Consider the following 26,905-nt stretch of genomic DNA (forward strand, 5'->3'; position numbering starts at 1 on the left):
ACAAAAACAAAAACAAAAAACAAACAAACAAACAAACAAAAAACATTAGCCTCAGGGCTTCTCAACTGACGATTCTTCCATTTGGGGGTTATTCCTGATCCTACATTTATTCATTTATTTGCCCGTTTACCTATTTGAGACAGGATTTCTTGTAGCCCAGGGTGGCTTCAAACTTGCTTTGAACTTCTGACCCTCCTGCCTTCATGTCCAGAGTGCTGGGGCTGCAGGTGCAGACCAAGGCCCCGACTTCCACCCCTGAGTCTTAAGAGGCTTAGTTCTGCCAGCATTTGCTTTGTATCTTGTATAGCTTTAGCCCGATTTCTTCCCCTTTAGCCCTGGGAGGGGTTTGGGCCTGAGCAGCCATTTTAGGGTTAGCTTGGGCACAGAGTGGGTGGCCCAGGTTATTGTCAAAATCGGTGGTGATGTTTCCATTGCAGATGCCACCCTCGAGTGGCCCCTGAGGGCTGCTGGGTCACCTGTAATGCGACGGCCGGCTCTGGGGCTCAGACCCTTTGAGATAAACCCCTACCCACTGTGTAGCTAGTGTGAGGGTTTGAGTAATAGTGGTACTGGAAATTCGGGCCAACATGGAACGTTTTCATATTGAGTAGGGGACTTTCAGAGAGAGTTATCTTCCTTCTCTCCAAATCTGCCTATAGGTTGAGTAGACCCTGCTGTAAAGAGTGAGGTCATCACTATGCTGATGGGGCTTTATGCCTAAACCATGGAACATAAAACAAGTTGAGTAGAAAAAAAACAACAACAAAAAAACCAAGTTGAGTGGAGAATAGAAAGTCCGAGGGCACAGTTACACAGGAAATCTCTGAGCCACCTCAACTTTTAGCCATCAAAAAAGGACCCTGGGAAAGGGCCAGGAATTTTGGACATTTTTGCAGAAGTCCCTGGTGGTGAAGGAAGAATGGGTAGTAGGTTTGATTGGCCCAATGGGTAGTACCAGGATAGAGTGGACAGAGGCAGGCTCTGCTTGACATATGCGAGAGTCTGTTCTGGTGACAGTGGCCAGAGATGGCCACATAGTGAAAAGGTGCAAGTCTGAGTTGGTGGGCCACTAGTTAGATCATCATGGAGGGATGTGGACCAGGATGGCCTTGGCATACAGTTCCTCCGCTGCTTCCTTGGTGTGGGCATTTCTCCCCCGGCAGGGTGGAGTCCCTTAACCCTCCCTGTGTCTTCTCCTGGGAGTCCAGAACGGCAGGAACTGCTGGGCCTGTACAGGCTTCTTAGGGCTGGAAAGGCGGACCCTGCGCTTGGGTATGGCCTTAGCCAGTCCCTGCCCCGGGAGAGAGGAGGCTGGGTGTCTTGAGGCTGGGTGTCTTGAGGTTGGGTGTCTTGCCCAAAGGGCTCAGCTCTCTACTCTGATTTCCCCATTGCTCACAGCCGACTCCCCAAACACTGTGCTTGTCAAGTCTTTCCCCCAGATGCCTATCCTGCACTCACTGTCCTAGCATTAAGGGTCTTCGATGCCACCCTGCTGCCCTTACCCCTTCCACGCCCCACATGAAACCCTTGGCACTCCGTCACTCGTTCACTCTTGCTGTACGATCCCTGCCTTTCCATCCCTCTGTCTTTCTGATTATCTAATTTCCTCCCTCCTACACCCAACACGAATCCTGCCTTTCTTTCCCAGGCAGCCTGCCAGGTTGAGCTTTCCCTTGAGTTCCTCTGTGTCCTGGTACTTGGCTTGTGGTCGGCTCCCTCTTGTGACTGGTGAGCTTTCCTTACATTATAGAGCTCGGGCCCTCTGGCAGCCCTGAGTTATGAAGACCTAAGACCTAAGTCTGCAACCCCAGGGTCTCATAAGCCAGTGCTGCAGGCACTATGCAAATTATAACCAAATGATATGTAAATAAGCACCTGCCACTTCCTGGCCGGAGATGGTTACATTCCTGTCCCCTGATGCCAATGGGGTTGGGACAAGCTGTTGTTTTGGTCTCCTGGTGTCTGGTCACTGGTATCTTTGAGTCACCACCTGGCTGACTTGTATAGGGACTGCTTGGGGACTACTGTTCTCCCACTTGTGAGGAGGAGGGAGGTAGAGATAGTGGCATGGGATCCTGGCCTAGCCAGCAGAGTATTCTAGACCTCTGTCAAATGACAGGGTGGGGGTGGGGATGTGACCAGGTGAGTCACTGGGATATGGTCCTAGGACTTTACTGGAGTCCTGGGAGAGAACGCCTCATTTCCCCCTGGTTGCTCTGGGACAGGATGTATATCGAAGCTGCTACTAGCCATCTGTCACCAGGTGGAGAGAGGAAGTAGGATTGAGAAATGAAGGTACCCCCCATGTCAGAGACCTGGAGTAGCATTCCTCCAGGTCACTTCTGGTCAGTCGTATACCACAGTGACCCAAGTTCTTGTTTAGCCTTGTTAAGTTCCTGTGAGTGGAGAGGCTGGGTGCCAGATCCCACCATGATAACCCAGGTGAGCAAGAAAGAGTCCCAGCTGGATGGAGACCCGCCCCTTCATCTGATAGGGCTGCCTCTGAGTCATTACCACCCCTGCTGTAGACCGAATGCCATCCCTGAATTCATAGGATGCAGTCCCCACTTATTTATTTGTGGCCCGGGCCCATGAGGAGGGAATTACGGCTCAGTGAGGTTGTGGGTAGCTAATCCAATATGCCTAGTGACTTAGAGGAAAAACAGACGGGTGGGGAGAGAGAAAGGGCGGGGTTGAGAGGTTGTGAGAACACCGCGAAAGGCTAAAGAGGCCTCAGGAGAAACCAAAGCATCCAGCACCTTGATCTTGACTCAGTCTCCAAGACAGGGACAAAGGCATTTTTGCTGTGAAAAGCCATCCAGACTGTGGCGTTTTGCTAAGGCGTCTGGAACTGCCCGACAGAGCAGGAACATGGTTTTGCCTCTGTTCACATGGCATCTTCAGGTCTGCTTGGTTCCAAAGGCAGGCTGGTTCCCTGCACTCACGGGACACTGCTGCCCCTTCCACAGAGCCAGGGCCTCCAGTAGCAAATAATTAATTTATTTACAAGTGATTTGCAGTTAGAAATCCTAGGCAAGCGAGCGAGGCGCGGGATGGCACTTTGGCTCCGGTAAGTCACTTGTCCGCACGGACAAAGGAGGCGAACACGCTGTCCTTCTGGCTGAGGAGTGTCTCTGGCTTGTCAAACTCCAGGATAGCACCCCTCTTGAGGACCATCACCAGGTCTGCACTCAGGATGGTGTGCACACGATGCTGGGTGGGCAGGCGGGGCTGGTTAGCGCGGTGGGCAGGACATCCGAGGAAGCCTGTCCTCCCCCAGCCTGGAGATTCATGGCATCCATGTCCCCTAACCCCTTTTATTCACGTAGCCCCGACAGACCTGAGGCTAACTATGCGGCCAAGGATAAGCTCAAGCTTTTGCTCTCCCTTCTCCTTCCTAAGTGCTAGAATGACAGTATCACCACCACACCCCGTTTCTGCAGTGCTGGGGACTGAACCCATGGCTTCATACTTGCTAGGAAAGCAGTCTCCACAGCACAGTGTCCTGTCTGGAGTGGCTGTGACCCAAACCCTCTACTCTTTTCTCCTCTGTGAAGCCTTAGCTCTGCCCCCACCTCCAGGCTTCAAGAACTACAGACTTCCCAGGCTCTCACTTTCAATGGGAAGCAGCCCCGTCCTCCCGCCACCTAGCTCCCGGGGCTTAGGGAACGTGTATCTTGGAATCCAGAGACATAGGGGCCTGAAGCAGGTAAAGGTGCCGATATCTTAGACACCCAGAATTCTGCAATGTCCTCCTGCCGGCTCTCTAGACTCCCTGTCCTTAGCACCCCAGGATCAGCCCTCTGGTGACTCTAACGGCCCCTTACCGCGATGGTGACCACCGTGCGGTCTGCGAAGGCTGTCATCACCACCTTCTGGAGGATGTTCTCCTGTCGGGGTGGAGGTAGTAGCTGGTGGCTCACATGCTCATGGATGGGGTCGGGGATGGTTCGGGGATCACGGGGCCCAGCTCCCATCCACCCCAGCTCCTAGCTCTACGCCCATCTTCCCTCCGGCTCTAGTCTCAGAGGACTGACCAGGTCCCCAACACTCATGGGCTGAATCTGCCTTTGCCACATAGCCCTTGAACATCAACTTGAGGCTTAAGACCACTCTGTGCCAACTGTTCCCCAACATGCCATCCCAAGGACCAACCGTAGCCATGTCGATGGAGGCGGTTGCTTCATCCATGATGAAGATGCTGGTCTTCCTCACGAAGGCCCGGGCCAGGCAGAACAGCTGCCTCTGGCCCTGGCTAAAATTCTCCCCTCCTTCTGTGATGATGGCATCTGGGAGCAGACATTGGAGGGGCAGGGCTGAGTTAACTCTGGCTGTGAGGGAAGTGGCCCCACGGCTTGGGAATTCTAAGGGGGTGTATTACAGGGCCCACGGATGCGGCTGTGTCAGGGTATGTGCAGGGATGGTGTGTCTGATACAACAGGGATTCCATTGGCATGGATGCAATGTGCAGTGGCCATCCTGGTGAACCCTGGGCCAGATGGATGAACCAGTGACGTCAAAGCTTGTCTGGCCTCACAGTGCCTACACCATGGCTCTGACTCCCCCTGGCCCGGGCCGGCATCTTCCCAACCGGCTATATGATGCATACCTTGTCTCTATGTCCACTGTAACTCCTCTCCTCAGGGAGGCAGGTAGGCAAGGCAGGGTTGAAGATACAGTGTGGTGTGAGGGACTTGCAATCTATCTCCCAGGGGCCCTTGTGCTAGACTCTGAGCTAGGTGAGTTGTGCGACCAGAGGCAAACCGACCTCTGAGCCCTGTATGATAAGAGGTGGGACTACATGGTCACTGAGTTCTAGCTAGATTTGAGGCTCCACCATTGGGCCTCATCTTAGCCAAGGCTGTGAAGTCCCCCAGGGCCATCTGCGCAAGGAGCGGTCACCTAGGCCTCCTGGCAGTGCCTTCACCACCAGCTTCAGCTGGGCGATCTCCAGGGCCTCCCACAGTGTGCTGTCTGAGCATTTCTTCTCGGGGTCCAGGTTGAATCTGGGGGAGGCACAGATAGTCTTCAGGGAGCAAGGCTCTGCCTTCCCTTCCAGGCAGGGCTTGAGGAAGGGCGGCGGCTGTGGCTGACCACCTAGAGCTGGGACGGGCGGGCTGAGCCGTGGGTGTCAGGGACAGAAGCACTTGGCGGAGCCGGCTGGCACGGGCCCGCAGGGCCTGCTTGAGCCTGATGAGGAGGGCCGTGAAGGCGGCTGTCCTCTGAGGACTTCCCATCTTGCGCTCAGAGAGCAAAGCTGGCCCGGGGTTGGGACAGGCCCGCAGGCTCTCACCTGATCGTGCCGCTGAAGAGGACGGGGTCCTGTAGGATGATGGACAGGCGTGAGCGCAGCGTGTGAAGTGGCAGCTTGGCGATGTCGATGCCATCAATGATGATGCGCCCTGTGTGGTGACGATGCCACAGGTCAAGTGCCACCAGGGTGGGAGCGGCGCTGGGAATGGGTCCCAGCGGGGGTAGAGAGGGTTTCCTGGGACAGCCCAACTAGAGGTCAGGATGAGGTTTTGCCTCGTGTACATGCATGGCAGTGCACACACAAATCACCTTCAAACATGTCCACCATTCGGAAAAAGGCCAGGGAGAAGGAGGACTTCCCGCTGCCTGTGCGGCCGCAGATCCCGATCTGGAAGCAGAGAAGCAGGAGGACGCTGGGCCCTGGGGTGTGCACGGGCGTGGGGGGGTCACAGTGTGGCCCTGGGGTGTGCTGGGTGTGGGGGTCACAGCGCTGTGACCCTAGGGTGTGCCAGGTGTGGGGGTCACAGTGTGGCCCTGGGGTGTGCCGGGTGTGGGGGTCACAGTGTGGTCCTGGGGTATGCCAGGTGTGGGGGTCACAGCGCCGTGACCCTGGGGTGTGCACGGGTGTGGGGGTCACATTGCCGTGGCCCTAGGGTGTGCCGGGTGTGGGGGTCACAGCGCCGTGACCCTGGGGTGTGCAGGGGTACATGCAGCATCTCCTCTCGCCTTGGTGTCCTGACCGGCTTCTCTTTGGCCAGGCTGGACCCTTCCCGTGGTGGGTTTACAGGGGGCTTTCTCGGGGACCCGAGAGTAGAGCTCAGGTAGAGATGGCAAGCTGTGCAAGCCCAGGTTTGGGTCTGCAGGGAAGACCCACACCCTGTCTGGTAGCCGTCAGGCAGTGAGGGCCCTGGGGTGCCTCCCCGTGCATCTGTACGGCAGGACAATGGGTGGCGAGTGTGGCGTGCGGGGGATGGATCTGACTTCTCCACCTGCAGCAGGGCCATGCCCCATCCCATGCTTCCTGGTTCCTAGGTCTAAGAGAAATCTACATAAAGGACTGACACGGAGCGTGACAGTGACACGGAAGGGCCAGAGGGGAAGTGACAGGCAGGGACAGATACGTTGCCCAAGGCAATGGCAGTAAGACAGAGGGATACCAAGAGGGACAGAGACAAGGGCAGAGAGAGGGACTTGTCAGAGGCTGAGTGAGCAGGGTGTGAGGACAGGACTCAGAGTGCCGGACAGTGGCAGCCTCCCTCTCTGCCGGAGGCCCTGCTCTGAAGGCAAGGGGACGCAGCAGGGCGAGCCATGGAGCCCTTGCAGGGAAGGGGCCTGACGAAGCCCCCTAAACCAAGGAAGTCCTAGACGGCTGCTCTGCGGGGGGTGGGCCCGAGGGCGGGAAGAGGGCACAGGTGGCTGCTGTCCACCCCGGGGCGCCCACCGCAGCTGACCTTCTGCCCCGGGGAGATGAGGGCGTTGACATGCTTCAGCACTGGCTTCAGGGAGCTGTCATAGCGCACGCTCAGGTTCTGAATTTGGATCTTCCCTTGGTCTGGCCAGTTCTTGGGGATCAACGACGGCGCTGAGGGTCAGGCTGGGGTCAGCCACCAGGCGTAGGCCACCTCCCCACTCCGGGGATACCCTCTGCAGGCTCTCACCCAGGAGCCCCTCATAGCTCTCCGCCTCGGTTTTCAGGAGTGCGTGGATCCGCTTCACAGCCCCCAGCTGGATCTCCATGTCCGCCAGGTTCCTCACCATCCAGTTGAGGTAGTTGGAGACCTACCGGGGCCAGCTGGTCACAAGTGCTCAGGGGTCACCGTTTTCCGCTTGGCCTCCCGGATGGCTGTCCTTACTCTAGGGAGGACTAGGAGCCCTGGAAACCTTCTGCTGACTACCCATTTCCTGAGCGCAGTGGCAGCCTGGAGCCACGAGAGGTTACAATGGCCATGGCCCCTCACCCGCCACCTTCAGCAAAGCCTAGGCGGGTTTACTGAAAAACCCGTATTTCAGTTGAGGACAGTGCCCTGGGTACCCAAGAGCTGTATCCGACTCCTCCCTGCCCCGCCCACTCACCATCAAGGCATAGGTGAGGCCCAGGCCCACCAGGCCAGCAGAAAGTTCCCTGTGCAGGGAGTTGGAGATGGAGGTGGCAGCCGCAATGAGTACCACGCACGCTCCGATGTACTCCTGAGGAAGGACAGCAGCTGGCCTGGGCTGTTGCGGGTCGGAGCCACAGGCGTCTCAACCTGCCTCACCCTTGGGGCAGAGAGCAGCTCAGCCGGCCTGAGCCGCAGCCCCACCCTCGAACGCACAGCAGACACACAAGGGCTGGCGGAAGCCGAGGCCTTGGAGCTAATGCTCACTCCAAGGTTATGCACCCTACTTCCTGAGGAGCTGTGCCTCACCACCGGCTGCCGTGCGCCCCCATGTATCACATGGCCCACGGAAGGGGCACGCTCGCCAGCTACCCCCTTCCTGACAGGCTCTTATAGCCCAGGTGGGCCTCAAACTTTGTAGCCTTCGGCTGCTATCCCCAGAGTGCTGGGACCATAAACACGGGGCGGGGCTTGAACCCCGCTTTGTGTGTACTAGGCAAGCTCTCTCCCAACCGGCTACATCCCCAGCGCCAACCTCCATTGTTCTTAATGTCTACATCCTGCTCCCATCCCGGCTCCCTGATCCGGGCACACTGCTGGGGCACATGGGGTGAAGACGCAGGTTAGACACGGTGGACTACCAGGGCTGTAGGACAGAAAGGCTCTGGGTCCCCATTATCAGCTGGCTCCTCTTCTAGTCTTCATCCATGTCTGCCCCTTGCACATTCCTAACGGAACCCTGTCCCAGGCCCCGGGGCGGGGGCAGCACTTGCCATGCGGACTTCCAGCCATCTGTTGGCTGCCGTGAGGAAGAGGGAAGCGATGTTGTTGGAGTCGGTATATTCTAGAAGCTTCTGCTGGAACCGGGCCTCGTACCTGGAGTGTGAAGAAGATGCGATGGGTCCAGGTGGGCACTCTCATTACGGAGATCTCTGGGCAGCCCCCAGACAGGCCAGCTCTTAGGCCGGCCTCACGTGTGGTCCCTGATGCTCTCCGTTCACCTCTCTTCTGCTTCTGGCCCACTGGAGTACATCAGATCCCTAACAGGTGTCCTGCATCTCTCTCTGGGCAGACGCTTATTCTTTCAAAGTCACACTGAGAACACCAATGGCACCCAGGATTAAGAACCTCCTGCAGGCAGGGGCCAGGTGCAGCTAACTCCATCTCCTGCTACCACTATGCGGCAGCCTCCCCAGCCTCTTCGGGGTTCATGGCAGTATTTCCCATGCCCAAGCCCAGGCTCATGCTTTTTCCATCGCCTGGAAGCTTTCTCTCTTGCTCTTTATAAATCTGCTCCCTTCTCAACTCTCAGGCCTGACCTCAGCTGCTGCCTCCTCAGACTCACATTCTCTGGCTTCCCCCCCAAAGTGGCTACACCCTGGCTCCTACCCCCCCACCACAGTGGCCATCCCCTGGCTCCTCCCCTCCCCCCAGTGGCCACCCCATGGCTCCTCCCCTCCCCCAGTGGCCACCCCATGGCTCCTCCCCTTCCCCTCCCCCCAGTGGCCACCCCATGGCTCCTCCCCTCCCCCCAGTGGCCATCCCCTGGCTCCTCCCCTCCCCCAGTGGCCACCCCATGGCTCCTCCCCTTCCCCTCCCCCCAGTGGCCACCCCATGGCTCCTCCCCTCCCCCCAGTGGCCATCCCCTGGCTCCTCCCCTCCCCCCAGTGGCTACCGCTGCTTCCTGTATAACCCTGTCTCTGTAGCCTGTTAGCTGCTTAGAGTCGGCTTGCATACTCCCTCCTCTAGCTGTTTATGGTCTAGCTGCCTGAGGGATGTGTGAGGATGGGAAGTGTCTGCCCAGCTCCGAAGCCTGACACTGTCAGATTAGTGGGACAAGCGAGCTGACACTCTTAAGAGGCCGGGCCCTCTCGGGTAGGTAGGATCTTGCGGGACAAAGATCTCTCTGGCTTTCTGTCTTATCCTCCAGGCCCTTGTCATATTTTTCCTACACCACGGTACACAGATCTGCCTCCTCTGATGATCTGGGCTCCTCTGCCACCTCCTTCAGACCTAGACGTACTTGTTCTATGCTGAACCAATAGACCACGAAAAGCCATCTTGACACCAAACTGGGAAAAACCAAACTTTGGGACTGAGAGGGCCCCATGCCTTGTTGGCCATATGCCCACCCCTGAAACGGTTTGCCCTTGAATTATTTCTGGGAAGAGGTCAAGCATCTGAGGACGACAAAGGGCATCTCTTGAGGTGTGGGGGAATGTGTATTGCACAGCCAAGAGGTAGATCTGTGTGGGTGGGTGACAGGTCTGAGGTGTGAGTCTTGGCATGAGAAAGATTTGAGAAAGCAGATGTTGGTGTGTGTGTCTGCGTGTGTGCCCGAGAGGTGAGGAGCAGTGTATGGGGTGTGAGGGCCTGTGTGCGTGACAGGGAATTCGAGGCGGGTGACAGCTATGCCCCTAAGAACTGGGAAGGAGCTCCAGAGCAGTGCAAACCCAGTCTGGCACCCAAGCGCCACGAGCATGCTAGGCTCAAGGCTCCTTCATGGGCTAACGTCACGGGGACACTGATGTTCAACACAGACTGAGGGCCTCTGCAGCACCCCAAGTCCAGTGCAGGGCACTGTGGAAACTGCCGTTTCTGTCACAGCCTCATCAAGCTCCCACGGCATCATTGGGGACAGCACTGCATCCCCTGAAGGGGGGCAGCTGGGCTGGGTTTCTCAGCTTCTTCTGACTTTGCTTCTGTATGGCAGGCCCAAGAAGTGATTATCTGATGCCACACAATGGAAAGTTGTCTTGATGCTGCTGCCTAGGGCGAGCAGCCTGGGTTTTAAGCCCACACCGATGTCATGTGGCTATATTGAGGATGACTGTTAGTAACTCATATGCAGTATTTAGCCCTTGGCACTCCACCGGCATGAAGTCAATAATGCTAGTTAGCTTCCATGGGGTAGGCTTCTGGGCCAAAGCCAGGAAATTAGACACATACGGCAGTGATTAAAAGTCTTCTATTCAAACCTAGGAAGCAGCATTCACCACCACGAGCAGGGTGTGGACTAAGCCGTGGCTGACCACAGACTCGGTCTGAGTCCTGGCCTTGGTCTGAAGCTGAGTGGTGATGCAGGGATCTGCTCAGCAGTCTAGCCCACTAAAAGCCAGTCTGTGATGCCAGGGCCTGTCCCAAGGGCCTCTGGACCAGTTTTAAAACGTGGAGCAGAGGCCAGGCCCAGAGGTGAAGCAACTCGAGTCTGGAGCCCTGTGCCAGGCTTCGGGACTTCTGTGTGGGACGGACAGGCTCGTGGGGGCCGAGGGCTGGCCAGGGAATGTAGCCCGGGCTAGGGCACAGCTCTGCTTTCCTCAGATGAGAACTAAGAGGTGAATTCCCACAGGCCCATTTGTCCCAGGAGCGAGTACAGCCTGTGCCAAAGCCCAGGGCAACCCTCTAGGGCTGACCTCGGACATACTGGTAGGGGAAGAGATGAAAGCCTTGTACCCTCAGCCGGTCCTTAAGGCCTAGGGTTGCTCCAGACACAGGGCTTAGCGGCACATGGTTTATTGCCATGCGGCTGTGCTATTCTAAAAATAACCTCTTGTCACCCTCTGGGTTAGCTTGGAGATGAGGGCCCAACTACATGAGTCAGGGGTCTCTGGTCTGGTTGGGAGGGCGAGCAGAGGCTCCAGGAGTCCCAACCACTACTTGGCTGTGAGGGGCAAGGGTCTTCTCTAGTCCCTGATAGCCTCAGATGCTCCCAGCCCAAGACCACCACTCAGGGTGGTGGGGCGGTGCCAGGGCCATTGAACTTGCAGAAAATTCCCCTGTGCGGGTGAACCCTTACTCGGCCCCTGGGTCACAGCTTCCGTAACAGTTCCTCTAAGAGTCTCTCCCTGCCCGTGTCCCTTCTGTGCTCCCATGTCTAGTAGAGCGGGAGCCACATGGTCTATGGGGACGGTAAATGCCTCTGGGGCTGTGGGCATGTGATGCATCTCCAGTGCCTGGCACTGGTTCACACGAGTGGCACTCAGTGTGTCAGATGGGTGAGTGGCCTCAAACCTGGGCTTTGTGGGGGCATTTCCCAGAGAGGTCATGTGACTGCTCAGTGCCTCAGTTTCCCTATCTGGGCAGTGGGAATCATGCTCAGCCCCTAGGGCCACAGCAGAACGGACAGAAGTGGCTCTCGGCACAGCGTTTGGTGACAGAGCATTAAGGAAGTGCCTCAGAGCTGACTCTAGGTGTAAGGGCCTTGTCTGCGTGGTCAGCTTTGTTCCGAGCTGGTCATGTCCTACTTTAATATAGAGGCCTGTAGCGTGTCTGCAGGCTACGAGTCTACATCTGGAGTCCACACGGCCTGTCCCTGCTCATGGACATTGCCCAAGGCCTAAGGTGCGACTTAGATCCTTTGGCTTGAGTCTCATGACCCGTGGCCCCGAGGCCAGCCCCCCCCACTCCCCTCCACGCCTCCCTTGGGGGTGGCTCTGGGCTTGCACCTGAAGGCACGGATGGTGGTGAGTCCCTCCACAGTTTCAGCAAAGTGTGAGAGCAGCGGGAGCTGCGTCGTGTCGTCCAGCTGCTGCAGGTCCCTGTGGCAGACGACGGGGATTAGGAGGGTGGCTCGTACTCATCCTCAGCAGCCACAGCCACCAGGCTGGGCAGCTTTCCCTCTCCCAGCCCCAGCTTCTCGCTAGCTCGCTGAGAGCCACAGCGATGGGATGGCCCCCTCACGCCGCTGCAGACAACACAACGTTTACGTGGCGTACTTCAACAGAGCCGGCTAAGCCCAGGTCACCCTGCCACCCTGGGCAGTGCCCACCTCATGCCTGGCACTGAGATGGGGCACGGGGGGCTGATTCCACTTCACAGAGGGACACCGTGGGAGTGGGACAACTGGCCAAAGGAACACAAAGATCATATTTTGAGTCTCAACTCCTGGTTTCCTAAGAACCACGACAGGCCCCAGGGCATCCTAGGCCAGGTCCTAAATATTTAGTTCTGAGGGTGGGAAGAGGAGGCTACAGGTCTCCATGGCAACAAGGGGCCTCCTGCTCCCTGTAGTCATGCACCAAATGCCAGGTAGGCCAGCTGGGACACAAGAAGTAGCTCCCCTAGACACTGATCCAAGAGGCAGGCAACAGGCTTGGGGCGAACAGGGCTTCCTTGGCAGAGAGAGCTTCGTGGGACAGCTTGTACTGCAGTGTGTGGAAATACTCAAAGTGCACAGTGTGGTACAATGTCTGGAAAGACACTGCCATTTTGCTAGTGTCAGTGCAGAATGTCCCCGCTGGGTGTTTGGAAGTTCTGGACCATTCGGACAAAAATCCATTTATACAATGTTGATTACTACGGGCAGGTGATTAGGGTAATAAATGCATTTAATCATAATGATTATTATTGCCAAGCAGTATTTTACTTGTTTCTTATCAACTATATGTCCTTGGGAAAGGTACTTAACTTTTATGAACATTACCTGAAGTAAAAAAGTACATTTTTGTATCACCAATAAGAACGCATGTTTTCATGACCACAGCAAAGGTTTCACAGAGCTGTTATGAATACAGTCTGATAATTTATGTTATAGATCAAAATAGAATGCATACATACACATGTGTGTGTATGCAAGCACACATACATCATTCATGTGCTTATGAATTTTTCATGGTGTTGGGAATGAAACCCAATGCCTGGAGCTTGGCAGGCAAGTGCTCTACCCCGACCCATTCCTGACCTCAGTTCCGCCTCACTGTTTTTAACATGCTGGTTCTGAATCAGGATATTGATTCAATGATGGCTGCAACTGGCAGTTTGAGTAATTGTAGGCTAGAGGGCCTTTTAAGTTTTCATTTTAATTGTTTGAATCAGTGAGTTCAACAAAATCACTATTAGGAAGAACTCTCTAGAGAATTTTCTAGCATACTCTGAGCAGGAAAGATGTGTGTGTGTGTGTGTGTGTGTGTGTGTGTGTGTGTGTGTGTGTGTGTGTGTGTGTGTGGTGTGCCTACCCTCACAAGGACAGATATGACCCGTGAGAGTGACTGCAAGAGCCCTAGTCCACCCCACCTCCCCCATCAGGTGCCATCTGTGCCCCTGTTAGAGACCAGCTTGGCTCCTGGGACCATACAATCCTCATGGGGACCCCTGGGGACAAATGAGTGGACGAGTGTTAACCCTGCACTAGCAATGAATGCCGTCCCTGACCACATCTCCCAAGGAAACAATGAGATATGGGCTGTAGAGCGTATGCGGACAGGTGGCACATTAGGGAAGCCATTTCCTTCATTCCTAATGGTTATCTCTGTTTTCAATCCGGGGAAAACACAACTCTATCCCTTTTACGACGATGACTCTGGCAAGCGTCCCAAACCACCAATCGCAAAGGACCTCCCATCCCCGTTCCCACCTCCACCCGCCAGACTAGAAATGCGGCTGTCACCTGGATGCCACTCGGAAGTACTTCTGAATGAAGTAGCACACAACAGCTAGGGGTAAGAGGGCCACGAGGAACACGGGTGTGACATAGGAGATGACAGTCAGGGCGGAGACACACAGCAGGGTGGACCGGCTCAGACACTCCAGCGTGGATGGGATGTGCTGAGGAGACAGGGGTGACAGTTGGGGACGTTTCTGTATTAGACTCTTCGGAGTACTATTTGTCACCATGTCTGCCTCCCATTTTGTTGCACACTCATTGTGTGTCTGTCTAGCTACCCTGCAAGCTCTCTGAGGGCAGGAATCTAGACTGCTTCCTCACTGTCTCGTAAGATAAGTCAGTGAAGGAGATAGGTTGAACCCAAGTGGATATTCAGAGTACCTTGGAACCTTCCCGAATGAGCCAAGCGAATCTTAGATAGACGGAAGCCAGAATGATTTGCTTTCCCTTCAGACTTATGAAGCCCTCAAGGGAGGTCCCAGACCCTGAGGCAGTGTCCCTCAGATAGGAACACTACGCTCCCCCCCACAGGGACACTGGGTTCCCACTGGGATCTGACCATCTATGCAGAGAGGCTAGCATCTAAGAGGAGAAGCTCCCAGGGGTCCCAGGGAAAGCATGCATAGTCAATACCTGGTCAATGGTGTTACAGTCGGATGAAAATCTGTTCAGGATACTCCCGAGGGGTGTGGTCTCAAAGAACCTAAGAGGCAAGAACCATTATTTATTGATTGATTTAATTTGTTTATGGAATGACGGCAGCTATTTGATTTAAATGTCTCTAGAACCATCTGTGGGCCAGGCCTCCTAGGAGCAGCTGCCATTGCGGGACTGCAAATATCTGGCTTGCGTCCTTGAGAATTCCTATAGCTACTCAAAAAGGTGTTAGCTTCCATTTAGCCTCCCTCCCTCACAGGTGATCACTGATAACCTCCTCGGCCTGACTCATTTGGCAACTGCTCCCTTGGGACACTGAGTCCTCTCCCAGGAGAACAGGTCCCTGGGGACAGCCTGTCAGCTGGCTGACAGTGAGAGGCTAGGCTGGCTGTCAGCACTCTGGCTATGACCTGGAGTTGGCCCAGCCCAACCAGAGAGCTTCTGAACTTCAGATTGGGGGCAAACAGAGGGTAGGTCAGTGAGGCCACCATGTCCACAGGCCACAGAGAGACAACAAAGCTGGAGGTACAAGTGTGGCCAGGGAGCAGCTATGGAGTAGGGTCCGGAAGCCATGAGACCAGGTAACCAGTACGCCTGCGTGTTCCAAATCAGCCTGGCCAGCTGATGGGGTGTGATGCTCTGGCTTCTGGACACCTGGCACTTTTAGGGTTCTGCTCCATCTCATTAGGGCATGTCGGACAGCTAATCTTGCTCTCAGTGCCAGAAAATGCAGGCTCTGGGCGTGGAGGGGGCGGGCAGAGCTTGTGGGCTGAAACACACAGATTATACCACCGAGGGAAGGGACTTAACCTTTCCCCGAAGCCTGCAGTTGCTCATGTTGAAGGCTGATGTGACCGTCGGATGACGTGTGGATACTCACACGGTCTGCTTCTTGCATAAGGACACGTCTACACACGCTGACTTGAGTCGCCCCTCCCGCCAAGCCTGAGACAGAGGTCATCTGTGCTTATCTTATAGATGGGGCATTTGGGACTCAAAGCATAGTGACCCGCCCTGGCACGGTCGGGTCTGGGGTACCTCATGGGGGCCAGGATGATGCGGTTGAGCAGGCTGCGGTGTAGCCTCTTGGCCACCTTCAGTCCCGTCCACTCCACAGTGACAGAGGTGACCAGGCACAGCACGATACCCAGGCTGCAGAGCAAGGTGAATACCATGGCATAGACAGACTGGTCCAGGTCACATTCCTAAGCAGGGAGAGAATAAGAGCGCCTGGGGCTGTGGGTGGGCTCAGCGCCCCTCCTCTCTGCCGGCCCCGCTGGCTGCGGTCATACCTGGCTGAGCGAACAGTTCCTGGCAGCGGGGCTCAGGACCAGGGCACTGTCCGTCCACTTGGCCAGCCAATAATCAATGGCCACCAAGACCATGTGCTTGAGCAGCTGGGAGAAGACAAGCAGGGACAGGAGCAGAATGCCAGCAGAGGACAGATACTTAGTGCAGGCTCGCCAGGGGATCTTAGCTCGCTGATGCAGCACTGAAGATAAGTTGTCATCTTCCTCGCTTTCGGCTGCCTCCTCTGTAGGTCGCAAGAACCCACCCTGTAGCTTCATAGATCATAACCCTCTGAAGGTGAACCAGGGGACATCTTATTCCCACTTATAGATAGGAAAGCATACACAGAAAAGAAAGAAGCTTAATCAAACCACACTAGCTGACCATGCCCAGAACTCTGGGCCTTAGCTCTCTGTGTCTGATGGCTAATACAGTCCTCTGGAGCCATCTCTAAGAATCTGAGAGGGCTGTCTGCAATAGGTTAGTTGGAAGACCTGCCCGTCATGGGCGGTGCCATTCCACGAGCTGTGGGCCTAAACTGAATAAAAAAGAGAAAGAGGCTGGGCGGTGGTGGCACACGCCTTTAATCCCAGCACTCGGGAGGCAGAGGCAGGCGGATCTCTGTGAGTTCGAGGCCAGGCTGGACCGACAACCTCCAAAACAATACAGAGAAACCTTGTCTCGTAAAACCAAAAAAAAAAAAAAAAAAAAAAAAGAGAGAGAGAGAGAGAGAGAGAAAGAGAGCTGGGCATTCATGACTCTCTGCTTCCTGACTGTGGACACACTGTGACCATCAGCCACACCCCTGTCACTGTGCCTTTCCTGCCCCGACAGACTATACCCCTAGACCTGCAAGCCCCGACAAACTTTCACCAAGGTGGCTTCTTGTCAGGCATTTTGAGATAGCAATAAGAGAAAGAACTAGCTCATCATGGGTGTTAGCTGCACTCCCAGGCTGGTGGTCCATACCTTCCTCCTCTTCCTCATCCAGCAGAAGGCCGTCTCTGGAGGACATGGCACGGGGCAGGCCCTGAGATGGCTCTGAGGCTTTCCTCTCCATGACTGTCTCCTGAAAACAGATGGAGCTCGGCCTGGCTTCAGGGAGTGCTTGTGGGGAGGAGAGGCCGGGGCAACTACCCCAGGGCTGGCTGGCTTACAGGTGGTCTCTACCCTGGGAGGGGTACGCACGGGCACGTGCTCATCTCGCCAGATTAGTCTTTATCAAGTAACAGAGTCCCACTATTGAAGAGGTGCGTGTGAGGAAGTCTAGGAAGCGAAGGCCAGCCTTGAGCTCTCCATGCCCCTGCCTCAGCCCCCCACGCTCCCCGTCTAGGATCACAGGTGTGCACCACCACACCTGGTTCTCCCGTTCCTGGTCTCTGAGATGCAAGCAACTCAGGTGGGCACGTGAGCATGGTCTGGCTAACCCTCACATCCTTCCATCCTGGCTGTAACAATTCAATCGGGGTGAACCCGACTGATGAACGAGAACACTCTGCCGGTCAAGGGAGAAGTACTCTCTGGTTGCAGAAGGAAAGCCCAGGGCTGCTGAACAGCTCTGGGGGCTCATTTGAGAGTGGTGGAGCAAAGAGACAGACAGAAACAGAATCCTGGTGGTGACTCAGTGACAGATGAAGCCACAACTCCCCTGGGACTTTCTGGTTTTGTGAACCAACAATTCCTTACCATCCCTGCCCCCTTTCCCTTTGTTAGCTAGTTTGAGCTGCTTCTCTAGAGCCTTCCAGCTAAATGGTATCTGAACGTCTGTGTGCACCTGACTCTGTCCTGGGTCCCTGCTCAGGTGCCAGCTCTGCCCCTGGTAGAGCAAGTTCAAGACAACCCTACATCTGTCCTTTCGGAGACTTCCTGGGAGTGGTGAGGACAGGCAGGCCTGGTGATTCCAGATCCTAGTAGAACCTTCTGTCCAGGGACGGCTGCCTGGTCCCCGTACCCTCACCTTCTCCAGCTCTTGGTCCTGCCGGTTCATGAGGGTCTTCCAGTGCTCAAAGAGCTGGCACTCGGACCTCTGGAAGTCCTTGAGCGTCCCTTCCCTCTGAATGGTCCCATCCTTCATGGCAATGATCTGTCAAGGCAGCCACAGAACAGGTTTGGCTAGCTTAGGGAAGCCTGAGACAGAAGGATGGCCACTTGACCTGCTGCACTGTGAGGTCTGGTAACCCACCCTCGGCGACATCATTCTCAGTGGGTGCCTTTGCAGAGCTGCCCCCAATGCCAGGTTCTGTCAGTTGTGGTAACATGCTTGTTAATTTGAGAGGGTGTGGCCGTGCCCCTTTGGAGCCCAGCAAACTCTGAAGCACCCAGTGACACCACCATGTAGTGCCAGCTTAACTGGCGCCCACCCCACCCTGGGCCCTGCACACAGGCACCTCCATGTCTGCCTTACTGGACTCAGGGTCATTCTCGACTACAGCCACGCTGCCTTCTGAAGCAGTTTAACTGGTCTTAATAGCTTTCAGATTTTTTTTTTTTGGTCTTTTTTATACCAGAGAATACTCTCACTCCACAAGGAAGGTTTATTTTGAGAGAAATTAATTAACGGGCCTATTCGGCTCAGACTTGAAGCTCAGACAGGGTCTCAGATTGTGGCTTCTGTCCAGGGAAATTTTGATATAGGAGCAGGCAGGTGGTCCATTATCTTTATCTTAGCATTAAGTGATTCCCAGTGAGATGGAGAGTAACTATGTCCTACCTACTGAAGAACGGGTTGGGCTAGTCAGCACGGGGTCCACACCACCACCATCTGTGCGAGTGTTGTCTGCAGGACTGCTGTCACCTGCATCTCGCTGAGGCTCCTCCCTGAAGGCCGGTGGCCTGGGGAGTCAGCTCTCATCTAAGCGGGAGCACCCACAGCCAGGGAAGCTGTTTGGGCAAGGCTAGCGTAGGGTGCACCGGAAAGGAAGCAAGCCAGGCAGGGACCCCAGTGACACCAAGACTCTGGACTGTAAGTGTTTCCTAGCCTGCTCAATACCACCTAACGCTGGTGTCTGTGGCCATCAGCCATTGCTGCGGGGTCGTATGACTGATTCTTTGAAGATCACACACTCACAGCCACACCACACACATGCTACACAGACACATACATACACACACCACACAGACACACACACACACACATGCTACACAGACACATACATACACACACACCACACACATGCTACACAGACACATACATACACACACACCACACACATGCTACACACAGACACATACATACACACACACCACACACATGCTACACACAGACACATACATACACACACCACACAGACACACACACACACACATGCTACACAGACACATACATACACACACCACACAGACACACACACACACACATGCTACACAGACACATACATACACACACACCACACACATGCTACACACAGACACATACATACACACACCACACAGACACACACACCACACCACAACACACACCACACACAGACACACACCCCACACATACACACAGACACACATACACCACACACACACATACCACACACAGACCCACACACACACAGACACAGACACACATACACCACACACACACACACACACACACACACACCACACACAGACCCACACACACACAGACACAGACACACATACACCACACACACACACCACACACACACACACCACACACCACACACACACACCACACACAGACACACACCCCCCCCACACAGACACAGACACACATACACCACACACACACACCACACACACACACACACACCACACACAGACCCACACACACACACCACACACCACACACACACACCACACACAGACACACACACACACACTACACACCACACATATGCTACACACAGACACACACACACACACACACACACACACACAGACACACACACACACACACACACACACACACATGCTACACACAACACACACACACACACACACACACACACACACACACCACACACATACACACACAACACACACACAACACATACCCACGCACACCCCGCTCCCAACCTGTCCCCTGTGGTTCCTACCCAGTCTGCATGAGGCAGATACTGTAGCTTGTGGGTCACCAGGACCACTGTCCTCTTGTCATCCCGGAGCAGCTCAAGGATGCCGGCCTGCATCAGGTGGTCACTCAGATGGACATCCAAAGCTGAGAAGGGGTCATCCTGAGAGAGACAATGGGGCATGGGTGGAGGGAGGAGAAGTCTCCAGACTTCTCCTGAAGCCGACTGAGGTACTGACACCAGTTAGCTTTGTGGCCTTGGACCACCTACCTAACTTCTCTGGGACTCAAATGTCTAACTTACCACCCTCAAACAGACGTTATCAATTCACTTCTGGTCCCCCGAGCCCACCCATGGCTACCCATCTCCTCTGCGGCCCGAACTCCGCAGCATAGTGCCCAGGCCTCTCCAGTCCTTGGCCTCTGGTTTGAGTCTCATTCTCACCTGTCCTTCCCAAGCTCCCTCCATTCCAGGTTGCCAGTGGGCCTGTCATCCCAGCCTTTGCCTGAGCTGCTCCTTCTGTGACAGAGGCCCTGCCTTCTGTGTGGTGAACTGTTTCCACCCACCGCTCACCCGAGCACGAGCCCTTCTGTGTCAGCCCTGGTCATCTCCTGTGTCTATCCTCTCTGTCCCAGGGACAGCCCTGTGCAAAGCCAGACCTGATAATCTATACGCCCCTGCCTGCAAGGCCCCCAGGAGCTCACACCCTGAGCCTGTGTCTGTTACCCATGAGCTCAACGAATGCAGGAAAGCAGCCACTGGACTCTTAGCCACAGTTGTTTAAGTAGCAGGTGGATTCCCGGGATGACCTAGAACTTCATAAATTGCCGAGAGTGTGTCGGGTCGATGAGGGAAGCTGTGTGTGTTGAGGGGCCAGGGGACAGAATCAAGCCAGGATCAGAGAGCTGAGGTTGCGTATGCTGAGTCTTTGTCTAAACGCCCTGTTTCCCTTTTGTTTAATTGACTCTTCAAGGCTCTCTTCCAGGAAGCCCTCCATGATCACTCTGGCCATCACAGTGTCTCACGGTCTGGGCTACACGGATTAGCTTTGAACCGGCTATATGTCCTACATATACATGAGTCTGTTTCTCTGATCAAACTTCAAATCTTCAAGGTCAAGGGCTGGGTCTTAAGATTCTTCAATATCAACCACAGCACATGACACAGAGCTTGTCACGAGGTGGGCAGGTTTTATCTCACGTTTGATGGCTACAGTGCGGTGTTGAGAAGGTTTTGAGGCCAACTTGGGATCCCTAGAGAAACAGCTCAGTAATTATTAGCAGTGTCTGATCCGAGCACACACTGGGAAGTAGTGTCCCACATCCCGTGTGTGTGTACCCTGACAGCTGGGGCTGCCCTTGTGTCCTTTAGAGAGGCAGTCCCTCCTCTCAAGGTGACTGGAAGGCTCAGTGTCACCTTGGGTTATCAGCACTGTTCTTGCCTGCCTCCGTTTCTCTGTAAGTGAGATAAAGGCAGCGTCTCTAGCAGAGAGACTTGTTCCTGGTTAGGGAGGTGGTTGCTGTTGATGACGATGCTGGTCAGGGAACCGCGCAGCCAGAGGCGAGGGCCCAAGGGAAGCTTCAGCTGAGACACTCACCAAGAAGACGACATTGGTCTGCTGGTAGAGGGCTCTGGCCACACTGATACGCTGACGCTGACCACCAGACAGGTTGATGCCCTGTCGTCAGAGGAGAGGAGGTCATGCCCTCAGCCCTTTAGGCTCTCCCTGTGCACTTGGGGCTCTATGAGGAGATGGAGTCACCCCCAGATTGGGATGGCTGACCTCTCCCATCAGCCAGGGTGCTGTGCAAATATTCCTCCAAACTGAAACTTTCTCTCCTGGATGCAGAAAGGAGACTTATAAGACTCAGGGAGCTAAGGAACCGTATGGTATTCATGAGGTAAGGAAAACTCACAAGGTTTGGAAAGCTCCTGAAACTTACAAGATCCATAGTTAAAAGAGCAGAAGCAATGGCTGCAGAGGAGAGGCCCAGCTGTCCACACTGCAGTCAGCTGTGCAGGCTGCTGCAGGGAGGCAGCTTTTCTGACTTATTACCCATGCTGGAGGGGGCTTTGGGCGACGCAGCTGCCCTCAAGTCACTCATACTTCCTTAGTTAACCCCAACAGACTCATGGGTTCACTAAGAGAGACGTGGATGTTGTTGGTGCCCTATCTGGTGTGAACCCAGATTTCTTTGTCTCCCCAGGAGAAGTCACACAATACAGGACAATGGCTGTCACAATGTCAAACCACTTGAAGCTCTTCAACTCTTTCCTTTGTCCAATTCCATTACTCAATCTTCCTACGAAGGACCTCAAGGCACAGTGGGAACATGGGTAGGGAGCAGGGTGGGGGCTGCCACTAACCCGTTCCCCAATCTGAGTCTGGTCTCCGTGGGGCAGGATGTCTATGTCCGGCTGCAGGGAGCAGGCTTCGATGACCATCTTGTACCTGGAGAGTAAGGATGGGGGGTGTCATATGACTGGCCTGGTCAGAATGGGGCCTCAGTCCTTGTATGGTCATTAGTCTGTGGGCTGCTGGACCCCAGTGAGTGATGACTTTAATGCGCTTCCTGCCTGGTGCAAGCAAACACCAGGAGAGCATGAAACAGCTAAGGTCAGCGCTCACATAGCCTGGGGCAAGTTAAATATTTGAAGGATGAAATTGTGTGGGAGCAAACAGGCTGAGTGGGGGAAGAGAGGGGGTTTATGGTCCCTGAGCAGTGGGAACGCTGCAGCCAGAGCCCATGCTGGGGCACCATCTGGGAAAACCACTGCTGATTATTTGGAGGTGGTAATGATGATGGCTGATCAAATATTTGCCTAGCCTGCTCTTCTTATCCTTTTCTGGCCTGCTCTTAGCTTACGCAGGTGCCAGCCAGCATCCATGGAGACTTGAGAGCTTTTCGGTGACACACGTCCTTAGGCAGCTTTGGATTTGAGACTAATTTCAGTAATTTACTGGCTGGCCTTGGTAAGTTACTTAAGCTCCAGGACCCTGCTTCCCTCACCCACAAGATGGGCATGGGAGTATTACTGTGTCGGGTACAAGCACACGTATGAAGCACCTGGCGCCCTTCCGAGGCAACTGCTAAGAGATTGGTGGATGCTGGCGATGGCTGTCATCAAGGAGTGCTGTGGGGTGCCTTGTGTGCGTGTGTGACACTGAACCCAACAGTGGGGAACTGAAGATTAACCATGCCTACAGCTCAGCCCCGCTCCTGCCCTAGCTAGACAAGGCAGCCATGCCTTCTGCCTCCTCTCACCCACGAGAAGGGACTGCTGGAAGCCAGGCACATCCGGGTGCTCCCCAGATGGACTAGGTGGTGCTGGCTGGACTCTGTGGGACCACACCCACCCCTCCACAGTCTCTCTCTCTCTCCCAGAGGCTGTTACCGCTGCTTATTGAAGGGACTCTCGAAGGTGATGTTCTCTTCCACGGTGGCGTTTAGCAGCCATGGTTTCTGAGATGCGTAGGCCACGGGGCCTCTGCTCCTGGAACAAACTGGTGGTGAGGGTGAGGCTCTTCCCCGAGGGCTCATTCTAGAGCAATTGCCAGGCCAACCAATGGCTTAGACTGGGGCAAGGGGGCAAACGGACTGCGATGACCAGGTCATGAGATAGGAATCTGTGATGGGCTGTGTAACGTAAGCCACGCTCTTCCTGATGGTCTCAGTCCTCCAAAAAGACCTCTAGTTCCCCCATCCCCTCTCTGCGCCTCTAATCACAGGAACCCAACCGACAGCCACACACCAGGGTCTGGGTGCAGCCAGGCGTGGGGACCTCCCTGTGTGGCCACATGGGTATATGAGGAGACACAGGCTCACTAGAAAGGATAATGGGGGAGGCCCCTGTGACATAGGCTTTAGAGGAAAATCTCCCAGGTCTGAGGAGACCCAACAGAAGCTCTGCTGGCATGGCTGCCTCTGGACACCAAGCAGTGTTCTGAGGCCTGGCCTAAGCCCTAGAGCCCAAGCCTCAGGTGGCTACAGACAGGACTTTCTTCCTCTGTGTTAGTCCTCACCAGCCCCATCTCAACACCAAGACAGGGAGGATCCCCAGGTGTCACCAAACCAAGCAATCCGTTACCCAGCTCCCTGCTCTCTCAGCAGCCGCTGGATACTACACAGAGGACATTATTACAGAACCAGAGCCGAGGTGATCACACCCAACCGGCTGTAGTTTCCAAAGTCCCACTTTCCACCCCTCACCCCAGGAGCTGTGGAGAATGAACACATGTCATCTACAGAGGTATGGCAACTCCCAGACTACAGCGGAGCACAGAGCTCTTCCTGGACCCACAGCCTCCCAGAGCACAAAGGTTCCGCAGCTCCTGGACCCCTTTGAGGAAGCCCGCCAGTCAGGCAGGAACGCTCAGCACTGGTACCTGATATCCGAGCCAGCTGCTGTCTCCCGCTCTGGGCTGCTGCAGAGGGGGAAAGACACAGGTCAGTGCCCCCATCATGGACTGGGCCCCTCTGTACCCCCCATCATGGACTGGGCCCCCTTGGAGATTTCTGGATCCTTCAAACTCCACCTGCAGCCACGGATGAGGGTCTATTTTGTATGTGGGGAGCCTGGTGAGCCTCACTGCCTGACCGTGTGGGTGTGTGAAGAGGCCCAGTCCTTGGTTCATTTAAGGGGGAGAATCTGGGGAAAGGCTCCGTGCAGGGAAACTTCCTGGGTCAGAGGAGTAGCCCGAAGGACTCTGCAGCCTCAGCCTTGAAACAAGGCTCGAATGAGCAAGCCAAGGCCACAGGCTAACAGCTTGGACCAGGCAGGGGATAGTGGACCATGTGGGTGGTCACCGGCGGCTGGGAAGCCGAGAGAGAAGTTCCAAGCATGAACTGCAGCCCCCCCCCACCCATGGCACACCAGGAGAGTCTTAGAATGGGGGAGCCAGCCCAGGAGTCACATGGGCTCTGGTGCTGGCCGACTCTGGCCTGCTCCAAACAGCCCCAGTGTCAACTCTGTTAATTTGTTCTCATTGGACACATCTGGACTTTCACATGCCACATCTGGGTTTTGGCTGGAGTCACTATGGTTTGGGAGGCTGGGCTGTCCACACTGGGGACAAAGCGGCAGACAAGGCGGGAAGTGGCAGAGGGGAGGTGGGTGTCTCTGAGGCTGGGGGGGGGCGATGTCTCAGTTGACTGGTGAGCTGCACCACAGAGGATCAGCCTTGTCAGCCTGGCCCACAGCTTCCAGGCTTCTCCTGTGTTCTCAGGGAAGGAGGGAAGGCACACTGTCTCACTGTCACCCATCCGTTTCTTTGGGGGATTTTTAGACTTTCATTGACCATATTTAATAAGACTGAACTTTCTATGTAGCGGAGGGACACTTATGGGCAAGGTTTGGTTTTTCTCATATCCCTGGAGCCTTTCAAGAAATAGTTTTCCAATTATTAGCTTCCTACTACACTTTTGTTAAATTAAAGGCAGGTGTTCTTGTGTTCTGGGCTGGCCTTGAACTCCTGATCCTTCTGCCTACACCTCCTAGGTGCTGGGATTACAGGTGTGCCACCAGCCCTGGTTCCTGACATTAATTTGGTGCTGGGATTACAGGTGCGCCACCAGCCCTGGTTCCTGACATTAATTTGGTGCTGGGATTACAGGTGCGCCACCAGCCCTGGTTCCTGACATTAATTTGGTGCTGGGATTACAGGTGCGCCACCAGCCCTGGTTCCTGACATTAATTTGGTGCTGGGATTACAGGTGCGCCACCAGCCCTGGTTCCTGACATTAATTTGGTGCTGGGATTACAGGTGCGCCACCAGCCCTGGTTCCTGACATTAATTTGGTGCTGGGATTACAGGTGCGCCACCAGCCCTGGTTCCTGACATTAATTTGGTGCTGGGATTACAGGTGCGCCACCAGCCCTGGTTCCTGACATTAATTTGGTGCTGGGATTACAGGTGCGCCACCAGCCCTGGTTCCTGACATTAATTTGGTGCTGGGATTACAGGTGCGCCACCAGCCCTGGTTCCTGACATTAATTTGGTGCTGGGATTACAGGTGCGCCACCAGCCCTGGTTCCTGACATTAATTTGGTGCTGGGATTACAGGTGCGCCACCAGCCCTGGTTCCTGACATTAATTTGGTGCTGGGATTACAGGTGCGCCACCAGCCCTGGTTCCTGACATTAATTTGGTGCTGGGATTACAGGTGCGCCACCAGCCCTGGTTCCTGACATTAATTTGGTGGCTTTTGGTTTATTCACAAGGTTACACAGCCAGTACTGCTACTTCCAGAACATGGTCGCCCCCAAACCAACCTCGTGTGATCAGTAGCTACACCCCCTTTCCTCTCTTTCTCTCTGGCCCCTGGCAAACACTCACCTACAACATATCTGTCTGTCTGTCTGTCTGTCTTTTGGCAGTAGGGACTTATGTAACCCAGGCTGGACTCCAATTCCCTATGTAGACGATCTTGAGCTTCTGATCCTCTTGTCTCTATATCCTAACCAATATGACCACAGGTATGCAAAACCATACCTGGTTTATGTGGATCCTGGGACTGAACCTAGGACTTTGTGCTAGGCAAGCACTCTACCAACTGAGCTACATCTTCAGCTTGGACAATTATCTTTTTCTATAAGAAATTGTTCTATTGACCTCAGTGACAATCATTATGATTGGTTTTTGGTTGCTGTTTGTTTCAGAGACTGGTTCTCCCCAGGTAGCCCTGGCTGGCCTGGAATTCAGTGTGTAGAGCAAGCTGGCCCTGAACTTACCGCAATCTGCCTATATCTGCCTCCCGAGTGCTGGGATAAAGGCGTGCACCACCATGCTCCTCTCATCATGGAATCATAATACCACAGGTGGCGGATGCCTGTGTATGTGCCATGACCCTTGAGATGGGCACACAACACGGTCACGTCTGAGACTCTTTCCTCCTCTCTGCAAACCATGCGTTGCCTCCATTGAGACTGCTCGCCTTAGCCTCATGACTGAGAACATGCCACCACAAAGCCTTAGCCTCATGACTGAGAACATGCCACCACAAACCCTTAGATGCTCACTCAGCATCCTCACCCACAGGCCCCACCACCCCACCCATGCCAACCCCGTCCGGAAGCAGTACCTGGGGTCCTCTCCCTCGCTGTCCGGAAGGTTGCTGGGCCAAAAAGAAAGATGAACACCAATTACTTCCCGCTGCCTTTCATCGCGCTGGAGCTTCATGGAGAAGCAGTTCCTATGCCTC

At 54.8% G+C, this 26,905-nt stretch overlaps 1 protein-coding gene across 5 annotated transcripts in view; it reads right to left on the reverse strand.

Moving 5' to 3' along the window:
• Positions 1-2,556: 2,556 nt before the first annotated feature.
• The window catches only part of Abcc8 (ATP binding cassette subfamily C member 8), a 72,496-nt gene continuing 48,147 nt past the window's right edge, over positions 2,557-26,905 (reverse strand). Inside the window, exons 17-39 of one of the 5 annotated variants that reach the window (XM_005084680.4) lie at positions 26,786-26,818; positions 24,091-24,129; positions 23,100-23,198; positions 22,071-22,155; positions 21,301-21,381; positions 19,728-19,865; positions 17,636-17,761; positions 16,648-16,747; positions 15,681-15,922; positions 15,427-15,593; positions 14,365-14,434; positions 13,735-13,892; positions 11,795-11,887; positions 8,123-8,225; positions 7,327-7,440; positions 6,912-7,032; positions 6,705-6,835; positions 5,563-5,641; positions 5,294-5,402; positions 4,903-5,006; positions 4,156-4,289; positions 3,828-3,890; positions 2,557-3,213 (exon numbers count right to left, since the gene is read on the reverse strand). In XM_005084680.4, coding sequence (XP_005084737.1) covers positions 3,076-3,213; positions 3,828-3,890; positions 4,156-4,289; positions 4,903-5,006; positions 5,294-5,402; positions 5,563-5,641; positions 6,705-6,835; positions 6,912-7,032; positions 7,327-7,440; positions 8,123-8,225; positions 11,795-11,887; positions 13,735-13,892; positions 14,365-14,434; positions 15,427-15,593; positions 15,681-15,922; positions 16,648-16,747; positions 17,636-17,761; positions 19,728-19,865; positions 21,301-21,381; positions 22,071-22,155; positions 23,100-23,198; positions 24,091-24,129; positions 26,786-26,818 — 2,527 coding nt within the window. In that variant the 3' untranslated portion in view covers positions 2,557-3,075. Of the gene's footprint in view, positions 3,214-3,827; positions 3,891-4,155; positions 4,290-4,902; positions 5,007-5,293; positions 5,403-5,561; positions 5,642-6,704; positions 6,836-6,911; positions 7,046-7,326; positions 7,441-8,122; positions 8,226-11,794; positions 11,888-13,734; positions 13,893-14,364; positions 14,435-15,426; positions 15,594-15,680; positions 15,923-16,647; positions 16,748-17,635; positions 17,762-19,727; positions 19,866-21,300; positions 21,382-22,070; positions 22,156-23,099; positions 23,199-24,090; positions 24,130-26,785; positions 26,819-26,905 lie in introns of those variants that run through there. The other 4 variants (XM_040736092.1, XR_005873330.1, XM_040736094.1 and 1 more) reach the window with 4 other exon arrangements.

The sequence above is a fragment of the Mesocricetus auratus genome, unplaced genomic scaffold (genome assembly GCF_017639785.1).
Source record: "Mesocricetus auratus isolate SY011 unplaced genomic scaffold, BCM_Maur_2.0 Super-Scaffold_100054, whole genome shotgun sequence".
Classification (NCBI taxonomy): Eukaryota; Metazoa; Chordata; class Mammalia; order Rodentia; family Cricetidae; genus Mesocricetus; species Mesocricetus auratus.